This window comes from Perna viridis, chromosome 1 (assembly GCF_037379345.1).
Source record: "Perna viridis isolate PV_CMFRI_1.1 ecotype Kerala chromosome 1, ASM3737934v1, whole genome shotgun sequence".
In the NCBI taxonomy this organism is placed as follows: Eukaryota; Metazoa; Mollusca; class Bivalvia; order Mytilida; family Mytilidae; genus Perna; species Perna viridis.
Genome location: NC_142445.1, coordinates 69,661,466 through 69,680,016, shown reverse-complemented (window position 1 = coordinate 69,680,016; position 18,551 = coordinate 69,661,466). Strand labels below are relative to the sequence as shown.

At 32.2% G+C, this 18,551-nt stretch overlaps 1 protein-coding gene across 27 annotated transcripts in view; it reads right to left on the bottom strand.

Moving 5' to 3' along the window:
- Positions 1–18,551, bottom strand: part of LOC148630167 (3',5'-cyclic-AMP phosphodiesterase 4C-like) — a 182,774-nt gene that overhangs the window by 26,830 nt on the left and 137,393 nt on the right. For 24 of the 27 annotated variants that reach the window (XM_088562151.1, XM_088562176.1, XM_088562215.1 and 21 more), the window contains 2 exons: positions 11,328–11,435; positions 1,303–1,376 (listed from right to left, as the gene is read on the bottom strand). In XM_088562151.1, coding sequence (XP_088418277.1) covers positions 1,303–1,376; positions 11,328–11,435 — 182 coding nt within the window. Of the gene's footprint in view, positions 1–1,302; positions 1,377–11,327; positions 11,436–17,660; positions 17,828–18,551 lie in introns of all 27 variants that reach the window. The other 3 variants (XM_088562318.1, XM_088562338.1, XM_088562329.1) reach the window with 1 other exon arrangement.

Here is an 18,551-nt window from a genome sequence, read left to right as displayed (position 1 = left end):
ACAGATAAATATTTTGCAAGAACAGTAAATAACATACACAGAAAACATCAAAGTTTCTACTTACTTCACACACTATTGAAGAAAATTCATTTTTTTATATGTCATTACCACCAATTTTTTATAAGCCGCATTAGAATTTGAGTGGAAGTACCATTAGAAATGGTCATTTATGAGATAAAAAATGTTTTATTGGTCAGTTTTTACTTTAAATCAATCAAATGGCTGTAGTACAGCACTTCTTGAGCAGTTAAAGTAGAATAAAAGTGAAAATGCAAAAAATATTTAAGTTTTTATATGTCATGTGTAACAAGTGCAATTCGACCATTTTCAAGTCTCTACTCAAAGTATTAAAAATGTCAAAAAATCAAAACTGTTTATAATTCAGCAATTTAAGTCTCCTATTTATTTCTTAGATAGTTGTGTTGAGAAAACTTTTCATAATAACAAATGCAATCCATTGGTCATCTTTTAATCTATAAAAACATCGCTAATTTCCAAAATTAGTAAAAATATGCCATACAAGTAAAAAATAAGGCCTTGCATCACTTTATTCCATTCAAGTTGCTCCATTTAGTATAAAATATGATATATTGTTGTTTGAAAGCTTATAGGATAATTGAAACTCACTAAAAAATCTCACTTTCAACTGAAACTGGTTATCAGGTCTCAGTCTTGTATTCTTTGCCCCATAGGCTTCTATAGTATACCTTAAATTTTCATGATTTTTAAAAAAATACACAAGGAGTTTCAATCTAACTTTTAACCATGTTTTTCAATTAAGGAAATGTCAAAAATAATTTTTAGGTCCATTTTAGAAAAAAAGGCATGAACTTTGGTACACCAGGACAGGTCAAACTAAAAATAGACTTTTCTACTTTCACTTTTATTTTGATTTCATAAAATAGACCCCTTTTCTGAAGTATCATTTTTCATGAAAATACTGTTTTTCCTCAAAAACAAGTTTATTGTGTCATAGCTTGATATTTACCCTGTACTTCTGATGAAAAATTATAGCCATTTGCCAAGAAACAAAAAAATGAAAAGGCAAAAAGGAAACACCCTCCGTGTTTTGACGTACACCTGCTCAGGAATATGTAATACAAGACTGATACCTACATGGCAACCACAGACTTAAAAAAAAGAAAGATTACACACCACAATTTATAATCTTAATTCAACTTATCATTTAAAAGAAAGTATTATAACCTTTTTTTTTCAAATTGGAAATGGTACAATGACATAAAAATGTTGTGTAAAAAGTCATCATAGATTTTCTAACTTCAACATTAGATGAAGAGTTACCTGGCACTTTATTGTTTTCCTGTCCTGAGGAAGATTTACCATGACTGTGTGAACCAGAAGGGCCACCTCTCGATCTAAAAAATAAAAACTTTGTATACTGATTTAGTGAAGACCATAGCTACATAAACTTCACAAAATGGCAACACTCAGAAGAATGTATCACTGGATAACCCTGCCTATATTAATGAGCTGTCACAAAAGTTCTTACAATGAGGTATGGTAGAACGTATCAGAATAAAGCTGAATGCATAAGTATGATGGGCATCAACGTTATAATTGTAGAGAAATATACAGGACAGACATGCACAACAAAAAACTTGTATGCTCAATGCCAAGAAGTAGGAACCATACACACAAAGTCTTCTTATTAATGTGCTGGGGATTTCAAATCTAGATGTATGATAAGTAGTTTTATCTGTTGTGATGGTGCCGATCTTTCCATAAGAAACCAATACAGATTACCGTAGTACAATCATTATAGAAGGTCTTTTACAATCCGTCAATCATTCTAGTTCATCAACTCCAAACTTTAGGAATTTCTCCTATTCAATATTAATAATTCTATTCCCTGCAGAGTTTCACAGCTTTGATAGCAATATACTTCTACTATTCTTCATTGATTTCAAAGAATAATTGTACAGCCACAATCTACGAAAACTGCAATTTTAATCAGAAAATTACCTGTAATCACAAACTATTGATAACTACAAACCAAGACTGAATGTGATTTACTGTGATTGTAAGAACATTGATTTTTGTTGTCACCACTGAGCAAGAGACATGAAAACTGTTTTTACTGATCAATGAAGTCCAACACATGGCTGGTCAAATGTCAAAAGGCTTTACACAAACAGAATTCAAATGCTCAAATAAGTCGTAGACCAAAAGCACCAAAATGACAAACAGCATCTAAGTGGTGGAATTAACTTTTATCTGAAAATTGCTGTATTTTAATAGAGAAAAAGAAAAATCTTTATGTGTATCAATGACCCTTTACCTTTGATCTTTGTGTACTCAATACCACTAGCTCAATATAAGTTACTTGGCACATCATGACATCCTGCGGTAACAACTTTTGAAATGTGAAGTAAGGAATAGTAGACATGTGTGTTTTTATCATTTTTCTTGTTTTGATATTCCAAATTTAGTGCTGATATAAAAACCATGATTACTAGAAAGTAGAAAATAATTAACCTTAGGGGAAAACTGTTGAAAGGTTGAAAAGAAAATCCATATTAGTGTTTTCTTTTTTGCTAGAACTTCAACCTTTAACTTTAACAAAATTAAAAAAAAAAAGTAAATTTTTTAAAATTCTTTTTGTTATAACCAACAAATGCTAACATCTACAGAATGAAACAACAGATGGTCTATTTATATATAAAACATTGTTGGAAATGTAATAAAATAGCAACTTAAGTGAAAATCCATTGGTTGTGTTCACTTCACACTGCAATCAATATCAAAAATATACTCCATAAAGCTAACATAGGACCTTAAGCCATACAGAATACATACACCTCATATTTGCCAAACCGACACCCCATTCGTAGTACATAGCTTCCTCTATAAGACGTGGTATACCATCATGGCTACACGATAATATTGTATCAACATTATGCAGCAGCTGTTTCCGTTGATTGCAACAAGGATTCAATTAAACATGTAAAATTATGTACATTAGATATATCGACCTCCCATTCAACATAGAGTAAAGGGAAACAGTAATGTATACCAAGGTACTACTACAAAACAACATATCTCTTCTTCTTGGTGGAAACATCACTTTCTGTCTCAGCCAATACAACTGTGACCATTTCTAAGCCAAGAATGGCCTGAACTTTAGAGAGCAAATGTATCAGTAAATTGAGTACCAGTATACATTTAGTACAACAATACCACACTCACAAAGATACTTCATACAGGGAACATATGGTTAAATATCAAGAAAATCAGGTCACGATTGATTCAGAATGTTATGATTTTATCAGAGATGAAGAAAAAAAAAAACACTTTCTTAACATACAAAGTAAAAATTAAGTGGAATTTAAATAATCACTTCCTAAATAAATTAAAAGCTACACACTGTTTTTCTCTTCTCTCCAATGATTAACATGAACACAGAGGGCACAACCTAAAGAAAATGGGCAACCACATACAGTTGGGAGTACTTACAGTGTCTGTGTGCTCAATCACAGAAGGCACAGGCAATCAGCACTCACACAAAGAAGGGAGTACTTACATCAATGGGCAACCAGTCAATCACACAGTTAAGATTACAGAGTACAAATTCATTTACAGAGTGCATAAAGGCAATGGGCATGCACATTGAGAATATTTACAGGCAATGGGTAACAAACATAGGACACTTCTTTACACAATTTGGGAGTGCTTACAGTGACTTGACACTTATCCACAGGGGACAATACTTACAAGCAATGGGCGGTCACACTCAAAGGGCAGTTTATAGTAGATACTCACAGTGGGCAGAACTAATCACACACAAAGGTGAAACTACCTACAGGCAATTGGTAGTCTGACTCAAAGAACAGTTCATACAGGCAATGGGCAGTCATGTTAGGCAACACTATTAGGTACAGGACACACATGCACTGGGCATGCAATATCTGAGGACAATAGTAACAGTCACACTCAAAGTGCAGTTCACACAAGGAACTTGAGGTGCAGGGAAGAGGGCACTTTAACACATGGCATGTTTTTTTTTCCAACCAAAAAGGGACTTTGATCTTAGTTTTTTTAAGATTTATGTTTGCATTAGGTCAGAAATATCTTAGTCACAGAAGCACAATAACACATACACATTAAGTGGTGCAATTCTTACTTGCATAAGAACTTGCTCACAAAAGGCACCACATATAGTGAATCTGACATAAGTTTGTATTTACTGCTCCGGACTGACAAGTCAGAGTATGTATGACAGTTAGGTTAAAATCAATAGAAAGATTCCTTCATAAAATATTTCTGGAGAGGACAAAAGTTCAAGTAGACTACAGCCGTCATCAGAAATAGAAACATTTGCATTTTTAAGATCCAGTTTTCAAGAAAATACGATACCAGATCAAAGGTTTGAGGAAAAACCAATTTACTTTACAAATGATTCATTCTGAGACCTTAGAGAAAGGAATGACGTCAGGAATTTCCAACTTAATAAAACCTTCCAGTAAAACGCTAGTGTTTTGTAATTTCTTCTACTTGATGATTGAGCAAGAGTACTTAAAATAGAAACATGAAATCTTGGGAAGCTTACATAAACATAGACTAGAATGGTATTATTTGTATTGATTGAGTCCTCTATAATCTAAGAGAGCTGTCAAATGCCAATACTCATTCTCTACTCTAATCATCAATTTTTTCATTATCAAAAATCAATCATAACTTTTTACTTGGAAATGTTATCTGCTGCCAGAGAAAATCGATTCAGGCGAACAGTTATTGTTTTATTCTCCGTGCTTAAATCTCAAGTTGTCTGTGCAATCATCAATTCCAATTTACCCCAAGGCCTCAGTAAAGTGTTCATCCAACGGATATTTTCCAAGTGATAGAACTCGGAACTGTATATCATCTCTTCAGGATTCTAGACGTCATTTGAACCATTAGAACCTCATTTGTTTCCCTCAATCACAATGTATCATAGAACAGAACACTGACAGAGAACTACTTTTCATCAAATCACTTATCAACAGAATTGGTATAGAGAATCTGGTACCCAGAAACAAGCTGTTTAGACTTGTAAAATTTTTTTCCAAATTTTTCAGTGTAATTTCAAATATTTAATATATGTGAAATAACTAATTTGTTTTGAACTAAACTGTCACAATACATACTGACAAAATGAAATCGGACATCAATGATGGTCAGGGGACTATCTTTCTACCATTTGAAAAAAATCACAACTGCCATTCTCCACGGGAGTGACAATAATTTCATCAATGCCACTCTCTACAGGAGTGATAATATTTTCAACAATTCCACTCTATACAAGAGGGATAGTATTTGGGTAATTTCCTACTGCTATTCTCCAAGGAGTGATAATATTTTCAACAATGCCACTCTCCCGGAGTGATCATACTTTATAAATTCACCACTCCTATTCTCTTCAGGATAAATCATTTTTAGGTTTTTCACCATCTCTATTCTCCACAGAAGAGATCATATTTGGGTAATTCACCATAGACATTCTTTACTAGAACGGTTATTATTAGGTTTTTCACCGTCTATTCTCCACAGGAGAGATCATACCTGTGTAATTCACCAATGCCATTCTCTACAGGAATGATTATATTTGGGCAATTCACCACTGTTATTCTCTACAGGAATGATTATATTTGGGTAATTCACCACTGTTATTCTCTACAGGAATGATTATATTTGGGTAATTCACCACTGTTATTCTCTACAGGAATGATTATATTTGGGCAATTCACCTCTGTTATTCTCTACAAGAATGATTATATTTGGGTAATTCACCATTGTTATTCTCTACAGGAATGACAACATTTTCACCACTGTAATTTCTACAGGTTTTAACCTCAACCACATGAGAGAGCATATTTGAGTAATTCGCACTGTCATTCTCCATGGGAGTTACAAAATTCTGGTTAATTAACCAATGCCATTCTTCACAGGAATGATTATATTTGGGTATTCTCTCCTCAGGTGTGATCACATTTGGGAAATTCACCACTATCATTAATTGCACATTATGAATCAGATTTTGTTGTTGTCTAAGACACTTATCATATCTTTGAGATTCGTTCTCTTAAAATAATTCTCTTCAAATTTTACTACCAATTGTTTTTTATGTATGAACCATTCCTCAAATTTGGTAAATACATGTATCTTCCAATAACTCACTAATTACAGTTTATATTTCAGGCAGAATTTCTTGATTTCTTGCATACTAATTCTTCTTTAAAAAAAACAAACAATAAACTAGTCATAAGCAGCTCCCTTTAGGTTTTCCATCTTCAGATATCTCAATTAAAAATATATTAGAATTCAATGCTGAAGGCTTCCTCAAACTGAAGCATCAAAGTTGTTCAAAACAGAAGTGTAATGTGAGTATGATATACCTAATTAAGGTAGAAATAAAGAGGGGTAATGAATGTCAACACACTTCTAACTGCCTGCAGATCTAGAAGTCTTGTATGGACAGATTCAATAATGAGAAAATAATTAAATTACAAATTCAGATAAAAATTAAACAGACTTTTTCATCATACTTTGAAAACTAAATGACAACAATAAATGTATGGAAGAAACTGAAGTAAGAAAACACAGTGACATCAGAGCTGGATATAAATGACCTTGTCTGTATTCACCAATCAGATAAATCCAATGACCATAATCCTGCCAGTAAGACAAACATATTGGAGATGGCAAAATTAAATTGTAAGGGGTGAAAAACCCATTTGGGCCATGGATGGACTGGCCTTTGAAATGAACTACCTTGATAAGCAGTCAAGTGACAAACCGACTGGGGACATAGATGGAGTGGCCTTTGAAATGATCTATCTTGATAAGCAGTCAAAGGACAAACCCACTGAGGACATAGATTGACTGGCCTTTGAAATGATCTACCTTGATAAGCAGTCGAGTGACAAACCGATTGAGGACATAGATGGACTTGCCTCTGAAATGATCTACCTTGATAAGCAGTCGAGTGACAAACCGATTGAGGACATAAATGGACTGGTCTTTGAAATGATCTACCTTGATAAGCAGTCAAGTGACAAACCCATGGAAGACATAGATGGACTGGCCTTTGAAATGAATTACCTTGAAAAGCAGTCAAGTGACAAACCCATCTAGAAGCTGAGATAATTGGATGGATAGAATGACGGACAGACAAGGTGATTCCAAAATACCACCAACTCATTTAGTTGGGTATAATTAACAAGTCTAAGTAATTCTTAGACAGAAATAGAAAGATCTTTTTACCCTTCCATTAAGATGGGGTAAGGACATAAACACATTGATAAGGAACAGCTGTCATATCTGGATCTCCTAGATATATGGCTTACATGGTAATAAAATGTCTTCAACAACAGCACAGGAGCTTGACTGTATTACAAGCCATCTTTTTCTATTGCGTCTGGGAAGATTGTTGTCAATATACAAACATCTGAATTCTGTCTTTATTATGTTAGTATATACATAACAATTGTTGCAAATTGTTTTGCTTCAGGTAAGTTCAAAGGAATTTTACAAGGTATAGCATTAGCATTCATGTACACCAAGGCACTTGAACAATACCCATTAATCAGGTACACCCTGGCAACATCCACTTACACATAGAAATTCAGAAAGACGAGAAAACTTGGTGAATACTGTTTAATTAAGGTATTTAATAGTAGAAAAAGAACAGATACCAACATATAACCTTAATACACAATACAGTTAATACTTAAAGAGATCACCAGAAAGTCTTCAACAAGTGTAAATACACCTGTAAGAAAGCTCTGAAAGGCCCTGACAACAAAAGTTATAAAATCCATGGTAACAGAACAATGATAATTCTAAAAAGTAATATGACAAAACAAAGACAAATTAATGAACATCTCCTGCCCATTGACAGGCACATGGAATCCACAGTGTGGTTATACTAGTTAGCTCATCTGGCCATAGGCCATGTGCAGTATTGCCATCACTTGGCGTCCGTCGTCGTTAACAATACTTCACACATCTTCTCCACTGAAACTACTGAATGGATTTGGATGAAATTTAATGATTTTTCCGTAAGGTATCCTGCACAAAATGACCATTTGGATTTTTGATGTCAAAAAAACATGGCCACTGTTACTAAAGATAGAACATTGGAGTCAGGCATCAGTTTTTGGCATATACCTCCAAAATTGTTAGGTTAACCAAATTCTGACATGGATAAATGTGTTCAGCATGATGAGATCTATCTGTGATGTTAATTTGATAAAAACTTGTTGAACCATGTTGGAGTTATTGCCCTTTTTGGATGTTTTTTTTTTTTGCTGTTTTTCATGTTATTCCTTACAAAAATCTTCTCTCATAATCTACTGTACAGAATTTAATTTAAGTTAGTAATACTGTTTTTTTTTAGGTTGATTGATTGATTGATTGTTGGGGTTTAATGCCTGAGCAGCAATATTTCAGCTATATTCAGGCGATCTTTTTTTAAGGTATCTTGAACAAATGACTGTTTGGATTTTTGATTGGTGAAAAAATATGGCCGCTGTTACAAAAAATAGAACATAGGGGTCAAAATACAGTTTTTTGCAAAATTCTGATGGACAGTAATATAGCTCACCATCAGAAGATGGACCTTTGCAGAAATTTAAAAAAATTGTTGCCTGTTGTAAGATTTATGGCCCCTAAACAGATTTTTGGTCATTTTTCATGTGTGCAACCTTCTGAAGCCTAATGCAACAAAATTTAATATAAGTTGGCATAAATTTTTTAGGGTTTCCTCCACAAACCGATCATTTAAAATTGTTCATTGGTAAAAAAACATGGCCGTTGATACTAAAAATAGAACGTAGGGGTCAAAATGCTTTTTATTGCTATTTTTCCTTCAAATATTGAAAAATAATGAAAAAGAAAGCTACTCAAAAGATAAACATGATAATCTCAGTTGACTGGCAGTATTGAAATTATTTTTTTAGGCAGCCACAATCAAATGGCTGCCATTTTGTGACCATTTTCACCAGTTGCTCAGATTCCAAAGATTTTTGGTTACCTTAGGAAACGAGGTGTTTTCAGTTGAATGGTGATGATAAAAGATCGTTCTGGGCATCCATTTCCCGCATATTTTTATACTTGCTTTGATTTCAATGATAATTGGCTTATATAGTAAACATGGTTTCCTGATATGAATGGTGACAATGAATGTCGTGAATGACCACTGATGGCCAGTAAAAGACCTCATGAATGTCCACTGATGGCCAGTAAAACACCACATGAATGTCAAATCCTATATTTTACTATAATGACTGACAGGTAATTTACTTTTTTTCTGGGTTTAATGTCATCCAGTTTTGGCGTGTCCAGTTTCAGACAAAGCAATCAGCTAAGAATCTTTTCTACTTATAAAACCTAATCAAGTGATATAGCCTTTTGTTTATATTTGATAAAATCTATTTTTCATTACCCTACAAACTAGAGGATTGGAAGCAGCCAAAACTAAGCTGTTGTATCTGGCCAGATTTATCCACAATCTAATTTACAGAAGTCAATTGACAGTGATAAATTCTCTTATTATAGAAGGAAGAGGTCCAACAAACCATATACACTTAATCAAAAATACACCCGCACTTTTAACAAATTTTCAGTATTTCACAGTATTTTGCTCCATACAATCTCATAATAAGCCAAGTAGGGAATGAAACTAAAATACTATTTAAACTAATTGGTTTCCTCCCGTTCTTGGTTCATTATTACATTGCATTCAAATTTTCAATTTCATTGATCTAATCACACAACCTTATTAATACTTAGTAATATCAAACATACAGCTATTACATCTCACTGATGACCAGTTGTAGAATAAAAACACCATCCACTAAATACCAACAAAGAAATAAAATATATTATCATAAGCAGACTTAGTACACAAACAAGAAGCAGACATCCATTAGGTAGACAGAACAAAATTATTCAAGCAGACCTATACATAAGTAATAATATTACACAACTTTGTCCTTAGAGGTCCCAAAAGATTAGATAAATAGACAGAAGATTGACGATTAATCCGGTTGAGACTTGTCCCCTACAGACTGATATGTGTCAAATATTGACCAGGCCAGTACCACTAAACACAGTAGCCCTACAGACTGATATAGGGTCTAATATTGACCAGGCCAGTACCAGTATACAAGGTAGTCCTACAGACTGATATAGTGTTCAATATTGACTAGGCCAGTACCACTATACACGGTAGCCCTACAGACTGATATAGGGTCTAATACTGACCAGGCCAGTACCTGTATACACTGTAGTCCTACAGACTGATATAGTGTTTAATACTGACCATGTCAGTACCGCTATACACTGTAGTCCTACAGGCTGATATAGGATCTAATATTGACCAGGCCAGTACTGGTATACAAGGTAGTCCTACAGACCGATACAGTGTTTGATATTGACCAGGTCAGTACCAGTATACATTGTAGTCCTACAGAATGATATAGGGTCTAATATTGACCAGCCCAGATACAAATAAGTCCTATAGACTGAAATATGGTCCTATTTAGTACTGACCAGGCCAATATACACTACATTCCTATAGACTGGTATATGGTACTATTTAGTATTGACCATGCCAGTATACACTTCAGTCCTTTAGACTGGTATACAGTCCAATTTAGTATTGAACAGACCAGTATATGTAATGGTCCTACAGACTTGTATATGGCCTGACTTAGAGGAACTTACTTCTTGACTGCAGAAAAAAAAAAAATATTGACAAAAACCAACACATTTATTTACGATGTATAGCTTGAAAATATAATTGATATTACTACTAATGCTGATAACAGCCATGACAAATTTATTCAAAATATTCGACTCAATGTCCACTTAATAATCGAGTAAAGGATGCAAGTCATATTAAAAGCAATGATTTAACTACAGTCATGTTTAAACCAGTGATGTTAGATATTATAATCCATATTCTAGGTCAAGGTGAGAGAACATGACAGGATTTTAGACCAGGTTAATCATATGCAGTTTAATTTAAAAGGAAATAAATAAAATGTAACAGGTTGAGTATAATATCCCATGAACAGAGCAATCAAAATCTGGTGACAAAATGTTAATATCCTAACTTACTACTGAATAATGTGGGGCATTGGTTGGGTGGTAGCAGAAATCTTGGCTAAGACTTACAACCGTATAAATTCTTATTAGGTGTTTTGTAGTTTTCATAATTAAAAGTAGCAATAGAATTGATACTTCAATAATGTGTTCTTTGACAGCAGATATATCAAGTTTTTGAAACATATGTTATGTTTGTTCTACAATACCATATATCTTACCTTTCTCTTGGTGCCTGTACATTGGTTAAGGTGATGTAGTTGTTGCGTACACTTCGTAAACTTGCAAGAATCTGTGCAAATGGGGTCACAATGAGGTCATCAGCATGTCTGGAATTAAAACAAGTAGAAAAACGTCTTGAGTTGACTTTATCACGATCACGTTTATTTTTCACAACTGTACACCCATTACTTTTAAAATGAGGAGTCAAATACTGCACAATTTTCTGCATAACTGGACTGAAGCAAAGGTTTTGACGGTTTAAACAATCGGCAGACATATAACAATTAACGCTGTCCAAATTATTGTAACAACTTTGAAGGAGGATTCTGATGAGCAATATGCTGAGTTTTGCATCCAAGTTGAAAAAAAATGATCATAAAAAACATGTCTGCTTATTCTCATCTTCCACAACAAAAAGTTCAAATAATGTTGAATGAACAAATGTCAATAAAAATCCAGTATTAGATGATGGCTGACAACAAATAAAATCACCGATTTCTTATGTCCTTAAATATGAGGCAGATGTCGTTCTCTATCGATATTAACAAGTGTACTGGAATTCTGTCTATTGACAAAGATGAGTTATGTCTATTTAAATTAATCCGCTGTAGCTATTCGCTGTGATTAAACATTCAAGACACAAAATCCACTTTTTTGTATTCCTTAGGTCAATTATTTGACGAAAAAGAATTGCAAATGAGAAGATTATTAGACTAACACGATACAAATTCTGTCGGGGAATATATCGCAATGTATTGATTGAAGAACTCCAGTATGGTTATAAAGTCTGAGTGAACAAGATTTACTCAACACTAGTTCTCCATTAAACTAACAATGTAAGATTTATCAACTGAAACTAATAATTACCGATAATTTATTCTAAATCCGCCCAAAATTTGTCAATAAAAGAAACTTAAGTTAATAGCCATTGATTACCTTTTCTACCCTAATAATCGATCCCTTCACAGATTAATTATTTATAATTGTATAATACTACAGATATTTACTTCAAATGAAAGAAAAAACTAAACAATTAACCTTATTATGATATTAAATCAATTGATTTTTAATACACGTCAACTCAGTGGGTCATTTAAACTCAATGAGGAAATATATTCTAATTCTTGCTTAACTTATTAAAAGGTTACAAACCGTGCCAGTATGTTACATGTGCCCGTTACAATTCAGAAAGTGCAGGGCTTTGTCTATATTCATGCTTGGGTATCTTGTTAATTCTACATTACACAGGTAGAATTCTATACCAATGTAACATTAAAGAACATTAATGCTGGAGTCATTAGTTGAATCATGTGACAATATTTACATAACATCTGCTATTTCGGTTAAACACTGTTGTTAAAACAATAAAAATAAAAGAAATGAACATTTAATCTTTTTGTACAATCTAATTCTTTTACACTTAAACCTTCAACAAGGTATAATCTAAGTTTAGAATTATTCTGGAAGTAAAAAAAAGAAAAAAAGAATATGTAAAAATTAACTCTTACTCAGGGGGTTACATTTGGGGGCATGATTATGGGGTTATGTCAGTAAGATTATAGAAAGCAAGAAAAAACTAATTAACCCTTTGCTCATGACATCATGATTCACCCCCAACTGAATACTGGTAAATCTTCCAAATCATTTTTGACTCATTTTCTTAAATCTGATATAATTCCAAATTCAAATAATACCTTGTATTCTGAAAGACCAATTTCAGCAGCATAAGTAGCATTATCTAAAGGTAAATATGTTAGTTCACTAATTCAAAATGCTGAAAATAACCAAGCAACTGTAGTCAAACAAGTACACACAAACATGCATGGAGTAAGAAGTATGGTTATTGTGGGGAAGATCTAGAAATTTTAAATTTAAGAAAGGGGGGGGGGGTTCTGACTCAGAAATGAAAGACAGGGGTCCAGGTTATTTGGTTATTTACTATATTTCTGAATAAAATTTTCCACCAAGAGGAGACTTCCCACCTAAGTACCCTCAACTGGATCTTCCAGTGTGATAAATCATGAACAACTCATTGAAAAAGGAGTACCTGTGAAAAAGAGACAGCCTGTCTCAATTTTTTCTTATAAAAATAGGAAACAGAACAATGTTTACCAGAACCAGAGAAAATATAGTCCAAAGGAGTCATTGGTCAACTGAATGGTCCTATTTTATGCATTCATATTACAGAAAAACAATGTTTGATTCTTATAATTCCAATAAAAACAAATTCTTGGAAAATGTCTATTTAATTAAAAGCTGATCTTACATTGTTCTTGCTTTCCTGTCAACCGTCACACAACGTTACAGAAAACTGGGAGTAATGCAAGATCAGTTTTAAATCAGATTGGGAAAATGTATTCATTGATTGGTTTCTTTTAGACCCTTATTATACATGTAAGTAGACTTCACAATGCAAATGGCAAAGAAATTTGATAACAAATTATTTCAAAACATATTCTGAAATCCCTTTTTAACTATATACAGTGTACCAATTCTGCCAACACCTCATTTTTATCATTTATAAAGTATACTTCCAAGGGGCTGATAAATTTCATATCAATTTACCAAGTTCAATTTATATTTAACGGGAGAATTTTATTTCCTTAACACTATTGGAGACAAATCTTGTTGTGGAAAAGTTAAAAAAAAATGTTACATAATGTTTCCTTTTTTTTATCAAATCTATATTTTTTTTCAAAGCAGAAGATATATCAGCCATATACTAGTAACTACATGTAAAAGATACATCTAGGGTGTCATTGAAGGTGAAAATAAACAACCAAATATGAAAACCAGCTGTACCCCTCTATCATTCCAAACATTTTTATTAAGCAAAAAAAAAAAGACAAAACAAACAATTCTATGTAAGAAAGGATGTTTCAAGAAAATAATTGTTTACTTATCATGATTTCTAATTTATTATTATTGAACAATAGAAGTGCACCATACTACAAATTGTACTTTGATACAATTCTAATGCACTGTTGGTACATACCAGTCAAAGAAAGATAACTCCAAGTTGAAGACTTCAAAGATTTTAGTTACTTTATGTTCTTTGTTGTGTATATCTGTTTTCATTGTCTGATCTTTGTCCCTGGATTATATTCTTTTGATTACCACTATAACCTTGGTTCCCTTGATTACTCTTAAATAAATACTTTTCATGCATGTGCAAAATATCAAAGTTACAAAGAAAAAAATGCATTTCTTTGTTAGAAAGGAAAATCACAATGATTTACAACAAATACAATGCACTCCCAGAAAACATAAAATACATAAAAACAGACCTATTAGAACATGGATCATCAAGATATCTGTAGCAAAAATTTCATATGTATCCTATGAGTAATTATTGCAGGAATAAATCCGTTAGTCTGAGTGCAGACATTAAATTTGACCAAGAATTGTGCAAAAAACAAGATTCTCAGAATTACTGAATATAAACAATAAGTTTTCAAACATGAATCATGAATATTTTATTAATACAGTAAATTAATAATAGGATAATCAATTGTAAAAAAGTAAATAACCAATAGCCTTGATCAAAGAATATAAATAGAACTTGTTCTGTGCACAAGAGTGAAATTACCAACAGTGTGAATTATCAAAATGTCTTTCAAAGGGGAACTTCAAAAAATCACAGATCTACATAATAATAATAAATCTCATATCTACCTAGTTATGAATTAATTAAAAACCAACCTTTAAAAATCAAAATTGCTTAAACATGGACCATTGCTGAATCCCTTAATTATAGAATAATGCATGCTCACATAACACACCCATCAACATAATAGACTCTCAAAAAAGTTTTTTTTTTTAAAAAAGAAAGAAAACTCAAAGGGCCTTAATTCATAGAAAATCACAATGAAACATTAACTTGACCTGTGACTCATCATGGTACATTGTAGACTCACATACCTAAAATCAGCTCAACATCTGAAATTATTGAGAAAATATTCAGTAAAACTGTTATTTTTATGAAATTTGTTCTAGGCCTGTTTTTTTCTGGAAAAATCAGGAAAGTGGAATGAAATGTTAACTTGGCTTGTAACTCAACATGGTAAAATCACATACCAAAAATAAGCTCAATATCTGCAAGCATTCAGTAAAAAAAGTCCGGAAATCTAATGACGGACTGATGGATCAAAAATATTATATCCTCCACAACTTTGTTACAAAGAGTATAATTATATCAATTTTCTGTCTGTGAAAGCAAATCAGGTTTTTTTCTATGAGAATGTGACTAAATTTTGTTTTAACCATAATAATTCTCTATGTTTAATCTCATACTCTCATTTGGACATCATAAAAATGCTTGTTTCTCATAACTTTTTGGTCCCTAATTTCTAAACCTTTCAAGCCACAACCCTAAAATCAAACTGAGCCTTTTGTGTTATGGCACCTTGTCTGAGTATTCAATATGGATATACCTATACACTTATTCTCTGGACATTAAATTGTTTACAGATGCCAGCGCCCCTGCCAACAGTGCCATTCTATTATATGACCACCAATTTGCAGTCATATAAATGCAGGTTTTAAAATTCATATTTTCTCTTGTTGTGTAAAAACCTTAAACAGGTCAAGTACACATGTGATCTCAGTTCATGACTATAAATGTTAATACTGATAGATCTGACCAATCGGGTAAATGACTGTTGCATTGTGGGATTACTACAAATACGGTAATGAATATTGGTAGTAAAGGTTTGAAATTTGCATCACCATGGATGAAAATCTCCACATCATTTCAAGAAAATAATTTTTTTCACACTTAAATTAACATTACCATCTATCTATCATACCCCAGATATCACCCCAATTACACAATATAGTTTTAATCATTACCAAGTCACACAAAATTTGATTAGATGCATCATTACATGTGTGATGAGTTGTTGAAAAAAAAAAAAAAAGAAGTGTAAACGATTTAAAAGAAAGAAAAAAAGGCCTTGATCAAGAAAAAAAAGGAGGTGCACAATCATCGATTGTCATATCAAAAGAAAAATGTAAGCAAAAATCACTCAATAGATGCTTCCAATCCCCCATTAGATGACCTCGAAATAGATTTGGATCAAAATTTAAAATCAGAGGTGCACACTGGGAATATGCAATATAGATTTTTGGTATTTTCAAAATTTAATTCCATTCAAAGGAAGAATTCAAAAAAGGGCAAAACCCATGTTCTGGAGCAATAAAAATAAAAAAACAATTCAAAAACTGTAATAAGAGTAGTATATCTTCAATATTTAAGAGGTATTCTGTGAAAGTGTCATTAATGTCATTAAGTGATGTTGGAGAAAAAAAAAACAAGAAGGATATCCCGGTACTCGTTCTTTATAGTGCATGTATGTGCATTTAGATGGGTATCCTTTAATCATAAATGCTATAGGAACCTCCTAAAAACATTCACATCAAAATCCTAAATAAGGGGTGACCATCTTCAGTGAAAATTCAGTAACGCAGGAGTTACAGAAAAAAAAAGATTGGTAGCCTATATTCATAATTAGTAGGTGCACAACAGGAATATGTAACAAAGATGTAGGAGGAGTTGGGGATAAGAGATGGGTAAAACTATGCTTGACCTAAATATGGACAAAAGTTCTTACAGAGGAACAGACATACGTATTACTATACATGCCCACCTTTGAAAGCAGGGGGTATGAAAATGGATAAACATGAGAATATAGATTGTCCATTAAGTGTTTGTGTTCGTTTTAGCCATTACTTTAGACAATCTGTGAGTATTAATTTGTTGTAATTTTGTGATAATGGCCTTGTATTTAGATTTCATCAAACACTTTTATTTTGGTTTCAATTGTTATTAACCTTATGTTATATTTAGTTGTTGACAGGTAATTTCACTCTGTTATGTATCATGAGTACATTAACTGATATATTGCTCCTTAAACAGATAATCTACCATCACAATTCTAAACAATCCGAATAACTTAGATGTCACAAATAACAATAAAAAAATTTATGTCACATGTAATAATAAAATATACAATAAAAAAAACCTTTGAGGTCATATGTAATAATAAAATATACAATAAAAAAAACCTTTGATGTCACATGTAATAATAAAATATACAATAAAAAAAACCTTTGATGTTACCAATAACAATCAAAACCATAATTCTTATTTTTTTTATTTAATATTCTAATATTTATTTTCTATCTAAGATGTAATTATTTATTTTCTCATGATTATAAAAAAGTCTACAATTGTGCAATAACAAATTACTTATTAGTGCAGAATTCATTTTAGAGTTATCTACCTTTGTACAAATAAGAAAAAAATTAACACTAATCACTTAAACTCTTACCTTTGCCAAAAAGAATACCTAGATCGTGGAATTCTTAGTACACTTGTACTCAATACTCTATGTAATGGATTATTATTATTCATATTAGAAAGTAAGTGAACACACTAGTAAATCACATGACAAGAGTATCTGTCAATATCCTCACATTAATCTCATCCAGAATTGTCCTGAAAAAGAATTTGAAAACCATTGAAATGAATAATTAGAATATTATTTCTTCAAAACATTGCTGGAAGCTTAACACAAACTATGGAGATATTATATGACAAAGAAACTTGAAAAAAAAGATATTTGTCATACTATTATATTGCTGAACTCATTACAATATCAAAGGTTTACCACCTTCTGTTTTAGAACCATAATGGAATCAAACTGTTATACAAATGTTTATACAACACTTGTATATAGCTTACATAAACAAAGCCATTTTACCTCCATAGGTAAGACAAAAATACCTGTTTTCTACCTAACAATTACAGGTGTAAATAGGTGTTATTGATTAAAACATGATGTTAGCCTTAGCAGCATTTAGGCTTCCATCTCTCATTGTTAAATTTTCCTCAATTTATTGATAAAGAAAAAAATGACCTAAGAAAATAATAATCTAACAACTCATACACTGATAAATGTAAGTCAATGCAAAAAGAAGACGACAAATGCATCAGCTTATAACCTCAATACAAAATATCAAACACTTTCAGAGATCACCAAAAGCTTCAACAAGTGTAAACATACCTTCAAATAAGCCCTGAATAAAAGTACATGTAATAAAATCCATGGCAACAGAATGATAGCAATTCTTTAAAATATCAAGTATAACCTTAAACTGTTATAATATAAATTCTACTATTTCTATGAGAAAAAAAACCAATTAAACTGTAATGATTGGTT